Source organism: Pectinophora gossypiella, chromosome 21 (assembly GCF_024362695.1).
Source record: "Pectinophora gossypiella chromosome 21, ilPecGoss1.1, whole genome shotgun sequence".
Classification (NCBI taxonomy): Eukaryota; Metazoa; Arthropoda; class Insecta; order Lepidoptera; family Gelechiidae; genus Pectinophora; species Pectinophora gossypiella.
Genome location: NC_065424.1, coordinates 1,640,499 through 1,666,603, shown reverse-complemented (window position 1 = coordinate 1,666,603; position 26,105 = coordinate 1,640,499). Strand labels below are relative to the sequence as shown.

The 26,105-nt window shown below is 37.8% G+C and overlaps 1 protein-coding gene and 1 non-coding gene across 2 annotated transcripts; one reads left to right on the top strand and one right to left on the bottom strand.

The window, feature by feature from the left end:
• The first annotated feature begins 61 nt into the window (after nt 1–61).
• On the top strand, nt 62–8,416 carry LOC126376647 (nuclear inhibitor of protein phosphatase 1). The gene is made up of 9 exons (XM_050024181.1): nt 62–216; nt 470–684; nt 2,081–2,189; nt 2,692–2,794; nt 3,180–3,263; nt 3,934–4,147; nt 4,552–4,654; nt 5,621–5,712; nt 6,241–8,416. The coding sequence occupies exons 1-9, from the start codon at nt 188–190 to the stop codon at nt 6,336–6,338; spliced, it is 1,047 nt and encodes a 348-aa protein (XP_049880138.1). The 5' UTR covers nt 62–187; the 3' UTR covers nt 6,339–8,416.
• A 16,800-nt stretch (nt 8,417–25,216) lies between these two features.
• Nucleotides 25,217–25,288, bottom strand: Trnas-cga (transfer RNA serine (anticodon CGA)). The gene has a single exon. It is a non-coding gene; the product is annotated as a tRNA-Ser (tRNA).
• Between the last annotated feature and the right edge of the window lie 817 nt (nt 25,289–26,105).

Here is a 26,105-nt window from a genome sequence, read left to right as displayed (position 1 = left end):
ACTCCTTTATGTGTTTTTGTTATCTGTGGCATGGAATAGTTAAAAAAAAAGCTGTAAGCTGTCAAACTTGCGGGTTCGATGAGATTGAAAGTAAAATTGTTCATATTTTTAACTAATTCTCAGCATGTTTTCGTAGCGAAACGTAGAAGTTACTGCTAAAGATAAATAGAAGAAGGCAGTAGCAAAAATGGCAAATCATTATGAAGTACCCAGCTGGTAAAGTTAAATTTAAATTTTGATTATTAAACAACCATTTTGGTTATGCCGTCTAGCCGATCGTTTTCTGTAAATAACTGTATTTTTAGCGATATTTCTAGCTTTCAAACTTATCAGTATTCTAGCTGATAAATTCCTAGTCATTCCCGGTCTTTATAGTCTATTTAAAGTACAAATATTCGGTGTACAACCTCAAATAAAATTTTACGTACAGCTTCATATTTTTATGGTATTTATAATCTGTTGATTTCAGGGCTGGTAAGCCTCCTACGGGGTTGCATCTGGATGTGTTAAAAGGGGATAAGTTGATACAAAAGCTGATGATAGATGATAAGAAATGCTACCTGTTTGGTCGGAACCCTCAGATGAATGACTTCTGTATCGACCATGCTAGCTGCTCAAGAGTTCACGCCGCACTTGTGTATCACAAGCACTTAAACAGGTCCTTTTTGGTTGACCTGGGCAGCAGTGAGTACACACTAACATACCAAACATAAGCAGTTTGTAAACATAGCATTAGGTACTATGCAGTAATCATGAATCAAATAAACTAACACTGATATGCTTTGGATAATGCATTAATTTCTTAATTTATGAGACTTAAACAGACCCTGTGAAAGTGGACTAAATATTTGGATAGATGATGCAATTAATAATATTGTAATTTCTTATTAAGTTGGGAGATTTCTCAGCAGTTGCTACTTACAAGCTGGTGTTCATGTTGTATTTAAAAAGTTACAAATACACATAAACAGCCTATATACATCCCAGTGCTGGGCACAGGCCATCCCTCAATTAACCAGAGGGTTAAAAACTTAAGAAATGTAATATTATATTAGATTGCATGTAGGCTAACATATATATTTTTTATAAAAACTGTTAAAAATGATCTTAATTTCTAGAAAGAGTTTCTAGAAGAATAGTCCAGAATATCATGAATGTCATGACATTAAAATAACACATTTTACATGTAAATGTCACAATGACAAAAGTATTTGAATGTAAATAAAATTGGGAGTTATTTTTTTGTAATGTTTGCGATATTATCTAGTGCATGTTTTAAATTAAAAAATCTAATATGAAATGAAGTTTAGATGTTTTAAAATTTGTTGCATTTTTTTTGTTAATCCTTCACATGTATAATATAACAGTGACAGTGTAGATAAACATTTACAAATTGTTTAACAATATTCCATGTGTATGATGTACTTAAAAAAGATTAAAAAAGAAAAATATAAACAGCCTTTATAGCCCATTGCTGGGTATATAAACCCTAAATTATTTTTGTTGGTTCATTATGGATAAACTGTCATCAAACTTTAATGATTTGAAGATTATGAGAAGTAATATTGGTTGACTAATACACACATATATAAAAACACGCCCTATTTCCCATTGGGATAGGCAGAGACCATGGAATTTGTAACTCCACAGAATTCCACACACCACTACGATCATGACACACCATACCTCATTCCTGACTTATAATCAACTTATAATATTATAAGCTCTTATCTTTGATATTAGAAATTTCGACTAACGATTTTAGCCATGTAGGTGGAGTTTACAGGTCACACACACAAACACACACTCAGGATGACTCCTAGGAGTTCTCTGTCTCAGCCAATATCAACTCGATTCACAATCTATTGTGGGTCGATATCACTATGTGTGAGTGTATTTGAGTCGCCATTTGTCGTCATTTCTTTCTATGCCACTGTATAGAATAAAGAATAGTACGACGTTTAGAACGGTAACACTCCGCCCCGCACTAATTCGTGTCAGGCGCCGACCTCACTCTCTGGGTCTTATCTTTGAATTTCATAGTTTATTTTTGACCCAGCATACTACCCAATTGTTTCAGCACATGGCACCTACATCGGGCAGATGCGGCTGGAGTCGAACAAGCCGACTCAACTACCCATCGACTCCGTCTTCCACTTCGGAGCTTCCACGAGAAATTATATTATCAGGTTAATGAGTCGTAAAATTTTTGCCTCGCGTTTCAGTCCTTTGGTGTTAGCTAGGGAATGCAATCCCTCGAGATCGCAAATTAGAGATTCTGCGGGATTGGAAATATCAATCCCGCGAGATCCCGGAATTTTCGGGATCTCGTCTAGTTCATAAAAAAAATTAAAGTTAGGATGGCTGAAAACGGTGAAAACTGCTGAATGGGTTCTCGTCATATTATGCTTCGGGATTGGTCCCGAAAAATTAGACGAGATCTCACGAGACCGGGATCCCACGAGATCGGGATTGCATTCCCTAGTGTTAGTATTGTAAGGGAGCCTTGTTGTTTCCGGGACTCTTCCAGCCTAATCTACAATGTCCACTAATTAATAGATAAATAAATACAAGTCAATTACAAGCCTCCACATATACTTTCTATGTAACGTTAAAAGGATTATTTAATCAATAATTAAAATTCAAAAGTTCAAACTGAAGTAATTTATTTATTGCCACGTTGGTCTTCAGAGAGCGTCCGACGGGCAACCAGCGCGGTATCATGGAGGAGCTACCCAACACGGAGACCGAAGGCGCACTGCTAGGCCTGCCTGAGACGCAGACAGAGCTAGATGTGAGTTTATACTGCATGTTATAATTTAGCGTTTGATATGTGGTGTTGGCGAAGGATGGAGGGTATAAGCTGGACTGAAAGAGTTGAAGAAAAAATAACAATAATAGATACTTTAGAGAACCAGAGAAGAAATATGATTGGCCACCTGATACGATACGATTCATATATAATTTGAAAGCCTCTCTATCTCAAACAGTTAACTTTTATTTAATAGAAGAAGAAAATATTGTAATGTAATATGATCTCGCAATCTCAAATCTCGTGGTCATATCCATGTTAACCACAACACTCAGGGTTATTGACCCCAAATGGCACTACATATCCTCTAGGATTCCCTGTTTATTGAAATGTTTTAGCTATTAATTGAATATTATAAAATTTACAGAATTTAACGGAATTCAACACGGCGCATAATCGGCGGATTTCGATGTTGGGAATATCTACAGACGACGGGACTGATGTTATGAAGGTAACAGTCGCTTATTTTCGGCGTTCGGAAAATTGCCACGCGAAGGACAAAAGAGTTATTAAGAATAAATATAAAGTACATTTACGTTTCAAAAGGATATTAACAGGCCTTAACAACCGAAGTCACATTCGCTTTGGTAGATCTTGTGTAACTTGTTTTATTTGACTTGACTTATTTATTTAATTAAATCAAATATTCTTTACTGCACATACATACACGAAACATTTTAAAACATACACAAGAAAGATTACATCATAATTGGCGGCCTTATTGCTCTATAGCAATTTCTGCTAGGCGACCAGAGGCAGGAAGCATAAACATTAACTACTTGGGAGGGTCATTTACTTGCATTGTAAGACATCTGCCTATTTTAGATTGTATTAAAAAAGAAAGAAACATAATTATATAATTGTACCACCAAAACAACATAACATATCCAATTGGGGTAGTCAGAGGTACATCCATCGCAAGATGAACTAAGTACCCACACTATACTGAGCTTTCTGTTAGACCCACGTAATAGGTGGGTCGTATCGAAGTCTATAACGGTCGAGCCAACTGTGTTAATGAAAACTGCACTTAAGATATATTAAGAACTCATTTGTTCAAGTCTGGTACCGGAATACCACCGAAACAGAACTACAATTAACGTCCTTTTGCACCTTTTCAGCCCCCTACAGGCACTAAACGCTCAGCATCGATGCCAGCGGGCGGCGCAGCGAAGAAACCCAAACGAAACGTGTCGTTCAATGAGGAGGTTGACATCATCAACCCGGAGGACATTGACCCCACAGTGGGCAGGTTCCGCAACCTGGTCAAGTCAACCATAGTGCCCAACGCGAACAATGCTCCTAGGAAGCTGAAGCTGCAAAGTGCTGATGACAGTGAGTGCTTTTATAGACGTTCGACAAAACTGTATTTACATTAAAAAATACCATTCAAAGTGTAACTATGTTACCAAATGAATAAATATATTTTTGAGTTTGAGTAAAACTCCTTAGAAAGGTTTTGTAAAATTCCGAGAATTATAGACGTCACGGCTACGAACCAGTGGCAATGTTCCCACTTTGAGAACGTTCCCGAGAGGAAAAAGGCGCAATTCGTGTGTATAAAGAGCTTTATTACTTAACCTTTAGGCAAATAAGACCAGAGTACAAAGAAGAACAACTTGAAAGGCAGGAAAATTCCTTACTATTAAAGAGTTTTTAGAACGGGAACACACGCATACTGCTAAGTACATCGATACTAAACAACCTAGAACGTCCATTGAGCCCATGTGTGGTTGCAGGCCAGCACCACCACTCGCTGCGGCTGCAGGAGATCTCCCGCGGCAACAACCTCTACTCCGACCTGCCCGCGCCCAGCTCGCACCTCAGCCTCATTGGGGCCAGGTAACACACTACTTACAAACTTTTAATTACTTTAACCAGCCTCCTCTCCAATCCAGCTTACCAATCAAACTTATAGGAAGCGACTCAAGAGAAAAGATATACTGTAGCATTCAGAAGAATGAGTGGTCATAGATTAGCTAATTATGAGTAGCTTTTTTGCTGGAAGACACACTCTACCTGACAATTCACTTAAACCAAATCTGCTCATAGTAAAAAAAAGATACTGATTGCAGATATAGCCAGGAAAAAAAAAACATTACTTTAACGGTTAACGGCGTTTGTGGTTAAGTGGCTGAGCGTTGGACTTACGATCCGGAGGCCCCGGGTTCGAATCCCGGTGGGGATTCAAACTCACTATGATCTCTAATTGGTTACGACATAGGCTGATCACCCAATTGTGCGATCGATTTTCCGTGCTTTGGAATGCGCGTTAAGCCGTTGGTCCCGATTTTACTAATGTAAATACGTCGTATATGAGCCATTTGGCGGCTCAATAAGAACCTTGACACCAGGGTTTGCTGAAGATTACTTATTTTATAATAATAGTAGTCATATCCACAGCGTTTATCCAGTTAATTCGAGAGTCTGTTTACCAATTTTTCTATGGATGCAACTGCTATCTCTGATCTTCCAATCTCAACACTAAATTAGGCCATTGCATCCAAAATATGAGATACTTGAAATCTTAAATGCCACAAATGACGACTCCTCTCATACCTTGTGGGACAATACAAATTCTTGTCTATCGTTTGAGTATTATTATTTTTTAACATGTTTGTAAAAATCTTCCAATCTCAACACTAAATTAGGCCATTGCATCCAAAATATGAGATACTTGAAATCTTAAATGCCACAAATGACGACTCCTCTCATACCTTGTGGGACAATACAAATTCTTGTCTATCGTTTGAGTATTATTACTTTTTAACATGTTTGTAAAAATATTTTTTTGTTGTGATATTTCAGATTGGGTCTTTCATTACCGAACCCGGCGCCGGACGTTGAACTCGAGGGTCCGGAGCCACACCTCAACATTCATCCGCCGCTGCCTCACCCAGGTTATTATAATTATATAAGTGTTGTTTTTTAATAAAATAAAACGTTTCTCCGATCGATTGACGAGAGGCCTGTGCCCAGCAGTGGCACTTATATATACGCTATTTATGTATGTAATGTAAAACAAGAATCTACTGACCATGTGTACATAATACATACACACACTTTTAATATGTGCAACAGGGATTTCGAATTCAGGACAATTATATTTCGGAGTTGTCTTTTTAGAAGTAGGTATTCACTCGAGTATATAAAACACAAGTTTTTCACGTTTTTCCATGTATTGGCTAATACCGGATACTCGAATGTTTGTTTTACTGAATCCCGGTATTAACCAGTACCGGGATTCCGGGATTCAGTAAACCGGTTACGTTAAAATCCCGGTAACAGCCGGTAGCGGGATTCCGGGATCCAGTAAACCGGTTACGTTAAAATCCCGGTAACAGCCGGTACCGGGATTCCGGAATATGAAGAAGTAGTGTGTAATATTTGTCGGATTGTCTAACATGAATCCTTGTTTGGTTGAACAGCACCAGAAGACGCTGGTCCTTCGAGCGAGCCTAAAAGAAAGAAGTACGCGAAGGAGGCCTGGCCGGGGAGGAAACCTGGACACGTGCCCGGGGTCTGAGACACGCCGCGTGTCTAATGGAGCTTCATTGTTCGACACGACACTACTTCGGGAGGTCACTACAGCAGGGTCTACACGGTTACGCTATCGCGCACGGCGCGACGTTTTGTCATCATCGGTTGAGCCGTACAATTATATACATACACAGCATTCGTTGCGTCTGTCGGTCGAATTCCGACGTATCGAGCCGACGGGATAGCACAACCCATGCAAACCTCCAGAGACATACAACTAGAAGAAACACTTTGTTATTTTAAACCTACAAACCTACGAATGCGTGCACTGAGAGATTTCTTCTCAATCAATCATCGTGAAAAAATCCTCAATAACCTGTGGAGTGGGTCTTTCTACCGCTTCACTGCGTGTTGGAGATACATCGATAAATTAAAAAAGACTTCTAAAAATCCTTAAACTCCATAAAACGTAACATGATTAGATTGATATATATCTTTCTCTTTCTCTAAGCTATATACTGTCAATGCAAAAGAAACTTCCTTCATCTCTTTCGCACTAGGCGATGTTCCATATGTCTATCCTGCTAACCTTCTAATCATGGTACGTTTTTTACAGAGTTTTAATTTATCTAAAGAAATTAAAGCACTCTGCGTGTTAGAAGGTAATGTGTTTTTTTTATTAATACTATAGTGGCCCCGTTTCATGCACACACCTCCTAAATTTATTTTAAGTTATACCTGTCATTTTCTTATCCGCCCACAAGGGAAGGGACGGATGATTGACAACTGTTAATTTAATAATGAATAACCCGGGCGAATAAAATAGACATCTCACTCATATGCAACCCGTTTGACGAGTGCTGTCAAGTAAATTCTGTGGGCAATATAAAATTTTGGAAGGGTTTTTTTTAACTTCTTCCTTAAAATTGACGTGTGGTCCATAAATTTTATGCCTGTCGATTACCCGTCCCTTTCTTTTTCAGCGGATAAGAAATGACAGGTATAACTTAAAATAAAATTAGGTAGTGTGTACAGGAATCAGCACCAATTTTTATTTAGTTCGTCAGGTGCACATAATATCGAATGCATTATTTTTTATTTCTTATCATGAATTTTAGGATACTCTTTAAGCATGGATAGTTTTTGTTTGCTCTTGTCAATGAATTTTGTTTATATTCTCATTTTCCGTTGATGTACGTAGACCCCGATAATGATGATGTTGAGCGCATGCATTTATCTCGGTTTGGTATGCTGTTGTCACTCAGACACCCTTTGAGTGTCAAAATTTGTTTCATTTGACAATTTTGAAACAGCCATCCACGCCCCTTGACTTTTTAGCGGGTTAAGGTGAAGGCGTGTGCCTTCACCTTAAGCGCGCCGCAGGAGTCGCACGCGGCGAAATCATCGTATTTTAATAAAATCGAAATCGAATGCAACTTCGCGCACCTATATAGATGACTTCGGCGCGCACGGACCCTGCGGCGCGTCTAAGTGGCGCGTTCATCTTTACATCACATTGATTATCATATAGCTATGTAAAAAACGAGAGTTTCGCAGGTTCTTTTATATTAACGTTCTGTGAGGTGAACATTTTGAATTAATTTATGTCCAATACATTTTAGAAACAGACAAGAATGATACATTCAACAAATCTAGACAATTGTTCCCAGTAGTCCCCTGTAGCCCTGTCCCCCGAAGTCCATCTACGTAGCGTTATCATTGTCTCGTTTCCACAGGGACCGCCGACCTAACCTGAAGATTTGACAGGTCCGGTTTTTTTAAAGAAGCGACTGCTATCTGACCTCCCCACCCGAAGGAAAAATACATTTCTCGGTAATGTGGGTTTCCTCACGATGTTATCCTTCACCGCTGAGCAGATGTTAATCATTTAAGATACAAAAATGTTGTTTTTTTAAACAAAACTAGACGTAAAAATGGAATAATAATAACTAATAGGTAGTCATTGGTCTTTGTAAGGAAATGTTACCTAATAATTAGGTAGAGATGTATTTACAAATATTTGGAATTATACATTTTGTAAAGCATCCAATAAATAATGTTCCGTGCTGTGAACTCGTATTTGTATAAGTGAAGAATAAATAAATGATTTTATCTTAAACTTGATTTATTTCTTTTCTATACTATATTCTCACATTAGCATTAACATCCAAAACTACCTGCCTGGCACGTTAAGCCATTGGTCGCTGTTACTACTTACTCACTCATGTAAGTACAGTCGTTACATGAGCCTTGTCAGTAATAACCCTGACACCAAAGTTGATAAGGTTTGTGATCCATCTCATAACCCACACGATAGATGAAAAATAATAATAATAAAATATTGACACAGTGTCCTATCTTTTTTTTTGAATGGCTACGCCTTCGCATTTAGCCAATCACCAATGTTAGGGAAACATGGATATAAAATTAACGGAAAGGACACGGAAAAGGATTAGCTTGGGATGATATAATAATAAATAAATTTAATTACATTATTTAAGGAGTAGGTATTTACAATTTTATATTATTATTTTTAATAAAATGGGCTAATAATGAATAGATATTATACTCATTACTACAGTAACCAGATAATAGAGGTAGGAAAGCGGACAAGGATTAAAATAAGTTGGGAAAGTGTCTATCACGTGTCGGAGGTCCGTTTTGCTCTATGGTCCTTAATGAGGAGCCAATGAGGAGGCTTCAGTCGGCTAACACCAACCCCGGGAGCCTCGTGCAGTTAATATGTGGGCGTCAACAGCGTGTGCGTGGGAAGTAAGGGTCAAAGGTGAGATGATATTAAATCAATAGGTACATAGACAATTAGTACAAACTTATACATATCATACATTTAACTCATGTTTAAAGGATTGTAGAATTGTACCCATTTTTTTGGTTTAATGGGCTGATGATGTCCCACTTTTTTTGGTTTGTCATTTCCATATCTCGGGACTATGGAGTCCCGGACTTTTGGAAGGCGTGCGTGGGGCCGAAGCCAACACGTAGAAGCCCCTTAAGACAATTTAATCTACTTAAATGTTGTGTGACACCAACCGGCGATTATTATTATTATATTACTCATTATGTTTATTTCGGGATAAGCAGACTCTAGAACTTCATTTGCTACGATCCTAACATGCCTCTTGCTTCTTCCACATTCATCTGGTTTTATACACGCAAATTTGGAATGATGGACTTTCCGGACTAAGTTCCCCAAAAACAATATAGATGGCGTTGTACACATTTACATACATAAACTCACGCCTATCTCCCACCGGGGTAAGCAGAGACTATAGAATACTATTTGCACACATTTATCGCAATAACTACCTATTGCTCGGGTAAGTACATAATTATTCAAAAATATAATGGAAGAGGCTTCTCTTTATTATTAATAATTGGTGGAAGATGTGTTGTGCCTGGGTGTAATAACAAGGGTCATCATTTATACCCAAAAACAAAAATAAAAGATGCATGTCTGTTATCCACGAAATTGTACAGCGCCACCTATTATTTTTATAATAGGTGGAACATAGCCTGGAAATTCCGTAAGCCGACTTCTATCCCCACTTATTTTTTCCTTCCCATTTTTATAGAGGCTTTTTAATACGATAATTTCCAGGCCAAGAAAAATGGTAATTAATTATCAAAATTATTATAATTTTTGTTACAAGATAGCAAATACCTATACCAAACCAACATTTAGGGTAGTATTAATAAACTAATCTCAGCTGAGACTGCCATCGAGATCATGCTTAAGTCGCTGTTTTTATATAAGAACTGCACATTGACATGATCTTTAGGGCAGTTTCGTGACTGAGATTAGTTTATTAATTCCACCCTAAATTTCTAAGACGAGTCCCTATTTGTCCCAAAATGCGGTCCGACAACAATAAGCCAAGCAAAACAGGGTAGCTAATCTGTGGGGCCAGACTTGCACCGAGATTACAGAATTAAGGGATTACCAGCATATTTGCTTGGTCGGACAAACAAACAGACCCACAAGGAATGGTTAATGAGTGCCGTATTGCTTTCTTAAATATTAAATCCGTAATTATTTGTTGGGATGATTGAATTTGCTTCCTTTGTTAATTATTTATGTATTCTTAACATGATATTACGTCTGTATCTCCGAAGGGGTAAAGCGTAGGTGTATAGTTTAAACCAGGGATGCTATGGATATGACAAATACGGATTTAAGAATGATTATTATACTACCAGATAATATTTTTGTCAGATAAGTAATAATTTAAAGCTCACGTGAAGCTTACTGTAAAAAAGCTTATTATAAGATTAATGATTACCTAAATGATAAAAATGTCTGGTATTGAATGTGTTCCTCTAGTTATTAAATAACTTGTAATGTACTCTCATTGATTTAAAAGATGTGTTGCTGTTGCAGTTTCTTGTCATTTCTTCTCCTCAGCCATAATAACACTTTGCGATGACGTAAATTCAAAAATGCTACATTGACCTTCAACAAGTTTATCCGTGATAATTACGTTGAATAAATGATTCTGATTTCTGATTTCTACCGGATACGGTTACGGATACGGATATTATTTTTTTAGAGAATTTCAAAAGTAAAATCATGTCGTCCAAACCGCATGCGGCGACGGCGACCCTCCTATAACTACACACTTAATTCGTCAGGCCAGCTTTATTGTGTGCCGTGTGACCGAAAAGTAAAATACAAACAGGTAATAAAGTGGTTTTAATTATAATGACAAAAGTTATAACGACAAGTTGTGTATGTTATGACGACCAAAGAAGAAAAAAACAAACATTGCGCGCGGCCTGTGTGTCGGCACTGGAAGCGGCCGGCCGATCAAGACAACTTGTCATATAGTGTCTCAAATTAGGCTTCGCCCCCTATCCGATATTATCCGAAAATTTATTTCGGACTCGGTTACGGTTACGGATGATTTTTTATATCGGATATCCGATAGTTTCGGTTACGGTTACGGAGCTCCTTAACATCCTTGGTTTAAAAACATTCCATGTAATAGGGAGCGAGCTTCTGGCTAATTAACCGGGCACAAATCGTAGAAACCACGTGGAGATGATAAATAAATAAACAAAAAAAATAAAAATGAATGAACAATAAAAATATATCGATATTTTCGCTTGACTATCAAGATAAATTTCTTAATTATAGAAAAGTAGAAAGTTAAATTACTAGTTTATCTCATAAACAACTTGAACTAAACAAACAAGTACAAACAAAGTATAGGTACTATAAAATACCTGCGGAGTTCCTTAGAAACGCTGGCCACTACAATTTTTCATTATTAAAACTTTTCCTATTTGCTTCCAGTTTGCCATTTTAACAAAAAGAGCGAAGTTTTTTTTTTTATTAGGTCCAGTTATACATATTACTGATACTGGGAATTACATGCGGGAATTGAAAAGTAAGTAACTTTTTTTGTTGCTCCATCATGCGTAGTTACCTGCTACGACGTAGCAATTGCTACGTTGTAGAGCAGAACAGAATTCGTCAGAAAACTGGTCAGTTTTCAATTACAATTCGGAATTATATTTTTGTTATGGTACCTGTGCCTATAGGGCACGTATAGGATGTAACAAAATAATTAAACTTGAACATAATTAGACTGGATAGATCCATTATCTGCGTAAAAATATCTAATATCCCTTCCATTATAATATTATTAAGTCTGATTTATACTCTTTTCTTCTTTTAATGAGTTCTATGCTGGCCTGGGGTATAGCGAAATAATTTTCATGTTTTGTTGTTTTTTATTCTTAATACGTTTATTGGGTAGATAAAAATGCGTACTTACAAAAAAACCCGGACAGTGAGCTACAAGTAAGCTCACCTCTATCAGGGAGATTTCTTTTAGTTGACAAGAGGAACCGGAATATTAGACTTAAGGCTCGGTCAAGCTGACTAAGACCCTCGACAAAGTTGTGTGAGTCAATAGAGACTTAACACATTAAGAGCCTATACGAACCTACTTAATACAGAGCACGGGACTCTGAGTTATAGAGCTTACTCCACCACGCTGCTCTGTTGGTGAAGGTGTTTTGGAGTGGTAGCCGGGGCCAACGGCTTTATGTGATGAATAAGATACGTCGCATATAGAAGACCTATGATTACAATTTATTTCGAGTCTTACGAGAGAAAAAAATATGTATTTGAATACATTTTACGATCCCTCGCGACGCATTAGGCGCGTATTTATGCCCCCTGTCGATTCGAAGCGGAGCCCTGTTTACGTCTACGTACGAACGTAAATTAAATATTCAGACATTTATTGATGTCTTTACTTAACGAGAGACGTACTAGAAATTAACTTTTTGCAAGTAAAACTAAATCTTGAAGTTTTGGCGAATCTGACTGATTACTCACTCACTAAAAAAAATTTCAATTAGGCATTTAAATTCAATTTATATATTTATCAGACATTAAGTTCGATATAATGATTAGTAAAAAGATTACTTAATATTATATAGAATCTGGAATATTAGGTAGTTGCCAACTTTTTGAACACGCAGGTTGTGCCGATGTTTTTGGTCACTTAGAGTGTTACTATCTATACGGCCACCTTCTTCTTCTATCGTGTGGGTTGTGAGGTGAATTACCAACCTCATCAACCCTAGTGTCAGAGTTATTATTGAGCCGCCAAAGGCCCCTGACAAGCCACCTTGAACGTCCCTAATTATTCCACATTTTGGATGTTGCAAACTATACTGTACTGTACTGTACTGTTGTACCTTGACTGTCACTATTTGCTTCTGACTGTAAATGGCCGAAAAAGAACATACTACAATTTACATGTCTCTGTAACCCAAAATATGCGTTGGCAACTTTATAGTTAGGTACTTTGAAACTCCTAAGCGAATCTGAAACCTAGTCCTAAGTTCAAACTGTCCATACCTACAATAGTGGGGGCAGATAAGGGGGGCACATTCCAAGGAGGGCACCTATTGCCACCATAACCCATTTATGCTGCTAACTTCATACAGGACCAATAAACCGGAGTACCAGCGATGAAACCCTGTACCTTATTGCTTGCCTTTCAAGTTAATTACCTACTATTAGAGAATGCTAATGATTTAAGTGTATTACGGGAATGTTAGGATATTGAATTGAATTTACCTGACCTAGGTATGACCTTACCTAGGTCACGATCATTATATTCTTCTCTTCTTCTTTCGTGTGGGTTGTGAAGTGGATGATCAACCTCATCAACCCTGGTGGCAGGGTTATTAAGATCATTATATTGTTACCTATATTCCTTCTCCTTATTTTGATAAAAATAATAATTGGTGGAAGATGTGATTGTGCCTGGCTGTAATAAAAAGGGTCATAATTTTGATCCAAAAACAAAGATAAAAGATGCATATTACGTCCGTTAAACGAAAGAAAGTCTTTACAGTGCCATCTCTCTCTCTCTCTCTCTCTCTCTCTCTATATATTCTTTTTGAGGAACATAGCCTGGAAAGTCCCTCATTCCAAATACTTATAGCTTTTCTTTTCACCATGACGCATGGACTACATCAATAACCGGAGCTGGTGTAGTGAAACTACTTTACTAAGTTCGTTATTTTAGGCCGTTCTTGCGGATTCCGTCGGATACATTCAGTGTTACTACAAAACACAAACTAAAAATAAACTAGGTTTGAAATAGTATTTCGCGCCACGAAAGAAGTCGGCGGATTTTAATGAAACTAACTTGACAAGTCATAATACTTCTATGCAGAATCTGCGACAGTAGCGCCGCGGCCTTCGGGACTTCTTTCGTGTACGGATTATATTTTAAACATTGTTTATCTTTTAGTCTTTGTTTTGTAGTAACACTGGTAGAATTTTCAGTTCCATTTCAATTTTAAACAAAATAGTTTCGATTCTATACCATAAATAATCAAAAACTAGGGAAGTGTTTGACCTTTGTTTGACAATACAATAGTCAGTAGGAATTCAATAGTCTCTGCTTATCCCGGTAGAAAATAGGCGTGAGTCTATATGTGTAAGAAATAGTTAATCTTGCGATGGATGTACCTCGGATTACCCCACGAACGAGGTGTTTTGTGAATGACGTGTCCGGGGTGTGACATGAGAGGGCTCCTAGTTTAGTTAGCTTAGGCGCTGGGAATGGCTGAAGGCCGGGTTTCCACGGACGCGGAGATGTGCGGATTTGACCAATCACAGCGTTCGAGAGAGCGAAAAACGAAGACGCTCTGTCACTCTCTCCCTCACGGTGATTGGTCGATTCCTGCACATCTCCGCACAGCTCCGCGTCAATGGAAACGCAGCCGAATACTGCTGGAAGGAACATAATATGCATTAATTACTAGGCTTTGTATCCTTTTCGTTATTTCACGGGCCTAAAGAACCCTGGTAGTAACAAATGAGGGTCATTCATAGTGTGTCGATGAGGCGCACCGCTTTAGCACTCTACACCGACGAAACTTGAGCTTCGCTATTTCACTGCTGTATGTAGGTAGACATACTTATACGAGTATTGGCATAGGGATATAGTGACGCTAGAAGTTATTGTAACAGTTATTACTTAATATAGTGTTTTAAAACCTTCTATCGTATGAGTTGTGAGGTGGAGGACCAACCTCATCAACCCTGGTGTCAGGGTTACTATTCAGCCGCCAAAGGCCCCTGATATGGCTCCTGTAACGACTACTTACTTACATCAGTAAGTAGTAAACGAGACCAACGGCTTAACGCGCCTTCCGTAGCACGGATCATCTTTCTTTGCGGACAATCTGGTGATCAGCCAGTAATGTCCTAACGAAACTAGTGACCACATAGTAGTTTTTGTGATATATCTCCACTGGGAATCGAACCTGGGACTTCCGGATCGTGAGCGGGATCAACCACTGGACCACAAAGGCCGTTCGTTCGTTTTAAAAATTTGTTTCGATTTTGTTTCTATTGCACTTACCTGTGCTTAGAGCAACAAATAAAGAGAAAATTTAATCTAAAAATTTCTGACTCCGACGGGACTTGAACCCTTGCAGCTCTTGTCGGTCTAAAGTAATATTAGTAGGTAAGTACTCAATATTTTAGATACATGATGCCGGCGTCGGCATATCGACGATCATACATAGCTCGAAAGAATTTCGCATGGACAGGAGGAGGACCCGGTGGTGTAATGGTTATTTGTCAGGCGTCCCGGCTTGACAAGAGCAGCGGACTAAAGTCCCGTCGGAGTCTAAAATCCTTTCTTAAATGTGGACAATTGTTATGAGTGATACTTTGGCTGACTGATACCTTTGCTTACCGCTATCGGCCCAATCTCTCTCTTTATTTAAGAGCTGCGTTCTTGTCGGTGGAGTAATTGCCATTCCTCTCTTCTTCCCGCCAAAACCTTCACCTCCTGATACGACACGACCTGCGCCTTCTCTTTTTTATCCTTTTTTTTGGCGCAATAGGGTCGATCCATTCTTTCAAATATAATCCTCTCAGGACGCCCTGAGCCAAGGTTCACGCCGAACTCGGCATCCTCAGGCCTGTTGTCTTAAATTTTGTACCGGGTCAGAGCCCTCAGCGCCCCCCCTTTGTCCGGCAAATCTTCAATAAGTTAAGTACTTCAAAAAAAGGACGTGAATTGAAGATAATTCCAACATTATGGTCTACTCGCTCAACGCTGTCATTGGCGCGAGCGGCAACGGATCGCGAAGCTCATATATAATTGGCATTCTCCGAGTGCATAGCATTCTCTCGCGCTAGTTTTACAAATAAAAAATATCGAGTCGGAATTCTAATATTGTATGCATTCACGTAGATAACCGGATTTCACCGGAAATCACTACTATTTCTAATCTGATAAAAGTTGTTTTTATAATTGGCCACAATTGCAAACCATTATGACAATAGACAGTGAGGATGAACGCTACGCTTTTATTAAATTCATTTATATCCAAAGGTTGCCTGGAACATATTGCTATAAATTGCGTTTGCAACTTGGCTAGCCCCTGGGCTGGAATTCAGAATGTCACTTGCGTGGTTGCTTGTGATAATCAGCGTGTTAGTGATATCGTAATGAAAACCATGAGGGATGATTCAGACCATAATCTAGAGTTAACATTAAGTGGAATTTTCCGTCGCATAAGTATGGAACTGGAAATAATCAAAAACACTAAAATTTTCATGAATTTTCCGACAGGAAATTCCACTTGATATCAGCTCAGAATCATGGTCTGAATCATCCCCCTCAGTATTCCTGTTTAGCTCGTTTATTGCAATAAAGAATAATACTTTATAATAACAATTTGAATGGGTGAGTCCTTGAAACTATCGCAATATCAAAAATATTAAAGTAGTAAGTAGCTAGGTACTTGAAAACTAAGTACCTAGGCTTATTTTAATAAACTTGGGCTAATAAAAGTTCTCAACGATATATTAAACTCCGTAGGTACTTTATTTTATAAATTTGTTTTGCTAGAATGTAGGCAGATTAAACTAAATACCTAACTAACTTATGTACCGACATTAAATATATAATACCTATATATTATTCTTTATCTTTACTACTTAATATTACCTGCTGAATTGTATTTATGTTTTTTTAAGAACATCTAGGACCCTTTTTCATGCAGCTTTTCCCCGACTATACAGGTTGTGAGAAGCTGCAGTAGTTGTAGGCGGATGAGGCGTTAATTATATTAAAAAAATACGATTTCTAAGTATAACTATGTTATCTACTGAATAAAGATATATTAGAATTGTAATAGAACTTGTTAGTACCTATATACGTAGTATCTCATTTGACTAAAGTAGTCAAGTAGCTTATTATCAGGAATCAAATTCAGGACCCTTGGTTTTAGTGCTCTGGTTCTCTGTATATAATACATCACAATATTAAAATTAATTAAATTAAGTACAGTTGATTTACATTTACAGCTTATAAACAGATTCCATAATAGCTTGATAACTCGTTAAGCTGGTTTAACGGTAGAGCAAACGTAGGCGAACCCCACACGACACTGCGCACCGACGCGACGACGCGATTGGCGGTGACTTTTATTCGCATTAACTACCTGGCCGAACAAATGGACGCTGAGGGCTCTCAGCCGGGATGAAATTTGAAATAAAAATAACGCATATCTGTTTGTTTGTAACGTTGAAACAAGTACAGGGGCGTTAAAATGGCCACATCGAAGCAATTCATCTAAGAAAGCAATATTGCTATTTGACAGTTGTTTGCATTGCGCACTTACTTTTATATGCGCAAATGTCAAATTGAAATATTGCTTTCTTAGATGAATAGGGTAGTTTCCAACTAGTCAAATCAGTTACTTTTTACTAAACGTCAAAACACGAAATTACTATGGAATTTGTATGAAAATGCACACTGTGGCGTCATAGAAAAACGTGATAAAATGTCGGTCCTATTAGTACGTTTTTCTTGATTAAAATTCATAAATAGGTTAAATAGAAAAAAAGAAAATGTTTTTCATTAGTTTTAGATCTGTCTTTATTTAGTAATCAGAATTTCATAATTTATCTTGAACCTAGTACACGACCCAATTGCTTCGATGTGGTCATTTTAACCCCCTTTTGATCATAACATAATTATACACAGAGGCACAGTAACGAACTGTCTTTTAATCAATATTGCATCGCTTGTGGGGCGGGTCGTAATGAAGGCTTTAATATTATTACGTTACGGAACTACGCATTTAGACTTTGTGTACAAATATTACTTTTTAATATAGGTAGGTACTTACTTTAATCTGTTATATCTAACACCGCCGGTTCGCCATGGAACACCGCACTTGCTTGGCATACTACGAATCGCCTTTCTGCGTGGATTACTGTGAATAGGGATATATTGTAAGTACCTTTATGTAGTACTGATTGAAAACCATTCGTGCGAACAAACCTCACCGCGCTGTACCGCTAGAAAATCCGCTACATCGCGTCCGCGTCGTCGTGTGGGATTCGCCTTAGTTGTGAAGGTAATGAATAATACACTGAACAACTTTGTTGTACCTACAGAGCAGCGGTTCTCCATTTTCTTGCCTGTCCTTATGGACCATACTTTCTCTTCTTCAATTCTCCATTTGGATAATAACGAGAGTAATGTAATGAGTTAAGTAATATAAAATTAAGACATCAATACTTTCTTGTTTGAATGACGTTTGACTCCGAAATAGCTCTGTTCGGAGAACGCGCGACTTACATCGTAATATCACTCTCGAATCCCGGTTCGGGATTTAAAACACTAAATTAAAAAAAAGAAAGAAACATTTATTACTTACTTTCGGACACCACAGACACAGACAGACAGGCACATTACATTCAACACAGGACAGAAACCACACGGAAATCAATACAAAGAAAAAAAGAAAACAAAAAGAAAATCAAAATTCGGCATTCCAGGTTTGAATTCATGTTTGAATCTTAGGTAATTGATATCACATGATTTCCAGGATTTGTGCCCGGTGAATGGCTATAGGCTTGCATACAATTATATATACATAGGACTTAAACATAGGTGGCGAGGAGTTGGTGTATATTCTATACACCTCTGCCTACCCCTTTGGGGATATAGGCGTGATGCTACGTTATGTTATGATGTTGATTAACTATCGGAAGTGATTTTGGTTGATCTATTATAGATTCGCCTCGGTTGGCTCTTGTCTGGACGAATATTTACCGCACGTCGAAACTCGACCCTTTTACCACACCCCGGACACTTCATACAAACAACCTCGTTTTACATAGACACTACACATTGGCATTATCAACACGCGCAACTGTGTGTGTGACGTCTGAAGGCTGCCAATTACAATACCTACCTAATTTAACCGCCATTACATAATGAGGTAGGTAGTACTACTTACGAAAGATGCATTTATAATAATCAGTTAATATTTATTTACCACACAAATCACAAACAAGATGAACAGTGAAGTCTCACAATATAAATAAATATATAAGTAGCTTACACTTGACTTAAAAAATCATTGAACAATCAATTGTATTGTATCTAAGTACTTTATTTTTATATAAAGCACTTCTTAGCCTAGGATAAATTTTATTGCAAATTATAAATTACGTGCAGGCGAGCCAGCGCGAGCAATTACTGGGAGATCAAATATTTGAATCTGACGAAAGAACGTCGACGTCCATTTTCAAAATTCGAACATAAACAGATAAAAAATAAAAACAACGGTTCGCCCGCTGCCTTCACGTTTCAAGTCTAAACTATGCTCGAGAGGGTCGAAGTAAGTCTAGTTCGCTGGTGGGGAGCGTAGAGTTGCCGTTCTATTTTTTCACGGCACCCCAACGGACCAAACTTTGGGAACCGCTGGTATGAGGGTCAGTGAGTAATACTACTCTAAGCGTTAAGATGATCCTAGTTGACGACGGCCATGATACGTGGTCGTTATTATACCGTGGGCGATATAAAAGAAAGATATTTAGGTGTCCAATCATATTTCTTTATGAAGAAACGAAGGTTTAAAAGGTAATTATAAAACAAAATGCCCAGTTCAGTACAATTAGTGTTTATATTTCAATGGTAATTATTAAACAGAACGACCAGTTCAGTACAATTAGTGTTTATATTTGAATAAAGTTCATATTTTACAATATAATAGCTTTAATGCGCGGTAAGTATTAGATCTGTCAAAGTACGTGACATTTATATATTAGCATAGTGATGTATCAGTCGATATTACTAGGTCGATTAGTTTTTTGTTAGACGTGACTTATTGTAGATTTGCCGCGGATGGCATTAACTACTTGGCCGGACAAATGGGGAACACTGAGGGCTCTCACTCTGTACAAAATTGAAAACAACAGGCGTGAGGGTGCCCGGTTGGGCGCGAACCTCATAACAGTATGGAAAAGAAACATATGCCGATTAAAATTTTCATAACCCGTCATAGAGACAGGTATGTTTGTAAGGTCCAGATTTCCACAATGGGCTTTACGACTCTCTGAGACTCACTCACCCGAAAACAACTAGTAGCCGTTACAATTACGCCAGGGGCCTTTGGCGGCTCAATAATAACACCACGGTTATGAGGTTGGTAATTCACCTCACAACCCACATGATAGAAAACGAACTAGTAGCCATACTTTGTGATAGATAAGGGTATAGTGTTAAGTAACTCATTAGTATTAGTATGATGTACTATCATTATACAAAGATATAACAGTTACAATTAGAAAACTTAAATGGAAGTGGGCAGGTCATACAGTTAGAAGGACAGATAAATGGTCCAAAACAATGCTATTTTGGTTCACCAGTAACAGGAAAAGAACAAGAGGTAGACCATGAAGAATGTGGGCAGACGAAATAAAAAACACTGCAGGGGGAGGATGGACAACAATAGCGAAGGACAGAAAAATATGGAAAGAGCTGGGGGAGGCCTTTGCCTGCAAAAGGCACACAGGCGAAAACAAAACATAAAATATATGCATATAAAAAAAGTTTGGAATAAAGCCTTAATAAAAAATAATAATAAAATAAATAATCTGGAGGACAAGGGTTACGTTCCTATAACGCGTTATGAAAATGTAAATGTTTTACTATCTCAAACATCTTCTATTCGACTTGCTGAGTTGTATCTAACTGCTCACAATTCATTAGACGTAATAATATTAATATAATACATAAACAACAAAAAATTACAGACGCGACGTGGAACCACTCACCGTAAAGAGCCTCGCCGTAGCGGGAATTACGTTCGGGGAGTCGCTGTCAATGCCATAATTCGTAGGGTTGGTCTCAAATTGTCTAGATAGCAATATAACTAACTAAGTTAAAGAGTCTTCTTCTATCGTGTGGATTGTGCGGTGGATTACCAACTCCATTAACTCTGGTGTCAGGGTTATTACTGACCCGCCATAGGCCCCTGACATGACTCATGTACTTAACGACTACGTATTTACATCAGTAGGTAATAACCGAGACCAACGGCTTAACGTGCTTTAAAATCACGGTTCATCTTACTTTTGGACAATCAGGTGATCAGCCTGTAATGTCCTTATCAAACTAGGGATCACAAAGTGATTTTTGTGATTTGTCCCTACCAGGATTCGAACCAGGGACCTTCGGATCGTGAGCACAACCTTCAACCATTGGACCACGGAGCCCGTTCGATCGCAGAGTGACTAGATATCATTTCACTTACATCTTAATGGGGGATGTAAATCAATACCAATATTGTTTCAACTCTAAGACAGAAGCAGTAAGAGTTATTAATTCCAATTTACGCATCAAATGAGTCTAGTGCGTTTAATTATTAATGTAGCTGAGAGCCATTCATCAATCACTTCTGTCAAACTGTCAGTGGAGGTATGCCGAGATCCGGTCAGGGCTACTTTAAGGAGAGGGCGCTAAATATTAACTACTTACAAGAATAACAGAATTATTTGCGATTATTAAGATTTCTTCTTGTCGTGTCTTGTCTTGCTCGTGTCTACCATCAGAATGGATGTCCCAATTCCCAAACCCTGGAAGGAGTATTTTCTTCCCGCCTCCGTCACATTGTACGTTTATATATTTTAGCGGGAATGTAACTCACCAATCGCGTGCTACCTCCACAGTTAATATCAGATGGCGCCACTGTTAATCATAGACTAAATACCGCAGAATAATAACTAAATACCATTGTTAGAGCATAGATTAATAACTGATAACTTGACAAGTGTTACAAAATATGTTTGATTTGTTTAAAATTATGACACGAGTCAAAGACGAATATACCATTTCGGTCTTACATTCGCTTCTGACGATTGGTGCTGTGATTATTTGTGACTGCGTTATTCTAAAAGTTATTTTTAATTAAATACTTGGGAGTGTCTACTACTTGTAAGGTCGAATGGTCGTAAAAAGACGTAGTATAGCAGTTCTGTCAAAAAAATTTAGTCACTGCGGCTATAACAGTTATATTACAGTTACATAACAATTACACAACTGTTATATTGCAATTTTCTTCACTCATCAACGTGTTAAATAACGTGCTTGACTTCATAACTTTTTATGCATATATGTATAAGTAGAGATATTTAAAGCAACAATACTATGAATAAGTATTATAATTATCATACGTAGACGTACCTAGTCATTACATGAGCCATATCAGAGGCCTTTGGCGGCTCAATAATAACCCTGACACCAGAGTTGATGAGGTTGGTAATTTACCTCACAACCGACACGACAGAAAAGAAGATGATGATCATATCTTCGTTAGGTATCCCGGTTTCAGAGGGTCAGCACACTTAGGTTACCTGAAGATTTGACAGGTCCGGTTTTGTATAGATGGATGGATTATAATATTAACAATAATATATTATTATTATAACTACAGTAATTACTTTACCCTCCGTGGTCCAGTGGTTGAGCGTTGTGCTCACGATCCGGAGGAGGTTAGGACATTACAGGCTGATCACCTGATTGTCCGAAAGCAAGATGATCCGTGCTTCGGAAGGCAGGTTAAGCCGTTGGTCCCGGTTACTACTTACTGATGTGAGTACGTAGTCGATACATGAGCCATGTCAGGGGCCTTTGGCGGCTCAATAATAACCCTGGCACCAGGGTTGATGAGGTTGGTAATTCACCTCACAACTCACACGATAGATAGAAGAGAAGGTAATGATTGTTCCTCGTTAGGTATCCCGGTTTCAGAGGGTCAGCACACTTAGGTTACCTGAAGATTTGACAGGTCCGGTTTTTTATCGAAGGAAGGATTATAATATTAATAATAATATTATTATAACTACAGTAATTATTTTACAGCATGTTAAAACATAAAGCTTTACACTAATGAAAGCAGCGGACCAACTAACAGGATCCTGGTAATAATTGAACTTTACTCGCTGGATAGTGTACCTGAGTATAATTAATTAACTTATTACTCGTTAGTTAATTAAAAACGAGTAAGATTAATTAAAGCTTTAATGCGGAGATACGACCTAAGTGTAAAATGTAGAGATCGCTAGCGGGATAGGAATTTCTGAAAATGGAATACACTTAAAATATTTTTTCTTTTCCAAATTTGTTTCTGTTTCTGTAGTAGACCAAAAACACCTACTTACAAAAACATAAATTTTATAATTATGACAACTAATGCAATACAATACAAAAATGCTTTATTGCACACATAAACACAACACTAAAAACAATACAAATGTAATAAGAGAAGTACAATCGGCGGCTTTATTTCTAAATAGCAATTTCTTCCAGGCAACCTTAGGGTGAATGAACTTGCTACATATTGGAGTCGTTGACGGTGCAATACAGGTATAAGTAAATGATGCAATATAACTTAAAACAATCTACTTAAAAAACATATAATTATCATGTCATACATAGGCATACATACTACTAATGGTTCATAATTTCACCACTATTTGTTAATAATTCGCTCGGATCAGTGATTGGACTTTTGTTCTTTGATTGTAAGTACGGTCACGAGCATTAATATGCATACACTTTGGTACCACGTCACATTAACTTTTTTGACAAATTGTACTGTAAATCTCACGAAATGTCAAATATGTTAGTGCGACAGAGTCCTAAAGTGGGTACATTATGATTGTACCTATTGTAAGTGAAGGACGGTAATAATTTAAAAACTGTCAAACTAAAATTAGTTCAAATTTAGAATAGGCACAACTATCCTTATACTAATTTTGATAAAAACAGCTTCTCTATCACCGCCATCTTTTATATAGCGCCCTTACTTGAGGTCCGCTCCTGGCAACCCGTAGCTACGATTGATCAAGCGCAGATTGATTGATGACAGCGTGTGCCGCCGTCCAATCAAAACTTATCACTTATCAACCAACTAATCTTAGGTCTTTAGGTTTCTGAAGGAATTAGCGAGATTATTAGCCGTTGTAGAACACTTGCCTCCCATTGTGAGGTCGCAGGTTCGAATCCAGCACTGGCCTAAACCAATGAACGTCGAATTTGTTTTCGAATTCATATTCAGGATCATAAATGATTATCACGAGTTCATCGGTGTTGGAAAACATCGTGAGGAAACCCACAATCCCGAGAAAGGGTTTTCCCTTCACGGGTTGGAAGATCAGACAGGCAGTCGCTTCTGTAAAAAACCGGACCTTTCAAAGTTTCAGGTTAGGTGAGCGGACCCTGTGAAAAACGCGATAGGTAATCCTACAGGGGTAACGGAAAGTTGAGGGAACTTGCAGCCACATTTGGTGTTGAGGGTATTACCAAAATAAAAAAGAAATGCCTACCTATTAACGTAACGTAAATTGTCATAACAGGAAGACAACATTATAGTTTTTGTAGTTTTGTTTTTGTAGAGTTGATATTAAGAAAGTTAGTGGTTATAGTTATCAATGAATATTACTACTACTGCACTATGTGGCAGAAGGCAAGAGGGAAACCACTGTTCTATTTGTCCCTAAAAAGTAGTATGGAGAGGAATGCTACACCGACAAGAGCGTGACTCTTAAATTAGTGATGATGGTCAATGAACACGCCAAACTCATTGTTTCATAATAATATAGCATATCACCTACGCTTCACAGAGTTCTGTCAAACCAACTCATTGTTATGTTATGCTAAATTTTAAATTACGTCAGATAGAAAAATAGTGAAAATGAAACATATTTTGGGCTTGTATAATCTTTGACCTGATATAAGACACCACTAGTTAGAGTATGTTATGTATATAGTGGCTGGCATTGATGTATAATATATATCTTCTTCTTCTATCGTGTGGATTGAGAGGTACATTACCAACCTCATCAACCCTGGTGTCAGGGTTATTATTGAGCCGCCAAAGGCCCCTGACATGGCTCATGTAACGACTACTTACTTAAATCATTAAGTAGTAACCGGGACCAACGGCTTAACGTGCCTTCCGAAGCACGGATCATCTTACTTTTTGGACAATCAGGTGATCAGCCTGTAATGTCCTAACCAAACTAGGGATCACAAAGTGATTTTTGTGATATGTCCCCACCGGGATTCGAACCCGGGACCTCCGGATCTCGAGCCCAACGCTCAACCACTGGACCACGGAGGTCGTCATATATATAATATATATAAGAATACTTATGTACAGTATCCTCGCTGGCTGGCGTTGGCCTTTATCCCAAACATACCAACAAACTGACAACTTAGGCAAGTTACCGGAAGTTTACCGCCTTTGTCAAGTTGTTACAACTTAATAATCTGTCCAACTTGAATAATTTATTGAATGCGTAATATTTACAGTGTAGTCAGCATTTGTTTTTTGAAGGTGGGTTCTGTGCAGACATTATTTTTTGCATTGTATCACTGCGACCTATAAGTTGTATTCTGATCACCGCCTTATGCTAGCCCCATTAATTACGTAATCATATTTACAAAATATAATTTAAAAGAAAACTAACTTGTGACCCGCGCAATTAAGTACCTATTACATCGATCCTGTCCAAGCTTTCGATTGAAATTGCCGATTTCCATTGTACAATAACGAGTAAGTAACCTATTCAAATAAAATAAATAAAAGATAAAATAAAAGTATTAAAAAAATTAAAAAAAAATTAATTATTAATAAAAGACAGACTCACAAAGGCTGCTTTAACACGTTAACAGTCCGGTGTACCGTATGTGGCACACGGGGAGCGGTTCCGCCGAGTTCGTGTACCCTATGAGATACACGAGACCAGTGCAGCTTTATGGGCTGTCAAATCACGGACTCGTAAAATTTGTTGATATTTTCATAAAGGACTTGTAGCCAAAGACCTTATAAATAGAAAAAGTCAAAAACATGTCACATTGAGTAACAAACGAAAGCCAAAAAATATAATATCTCATTTGGACATATGGCATGTTTTGAAACGCTTGTATGGGGACTG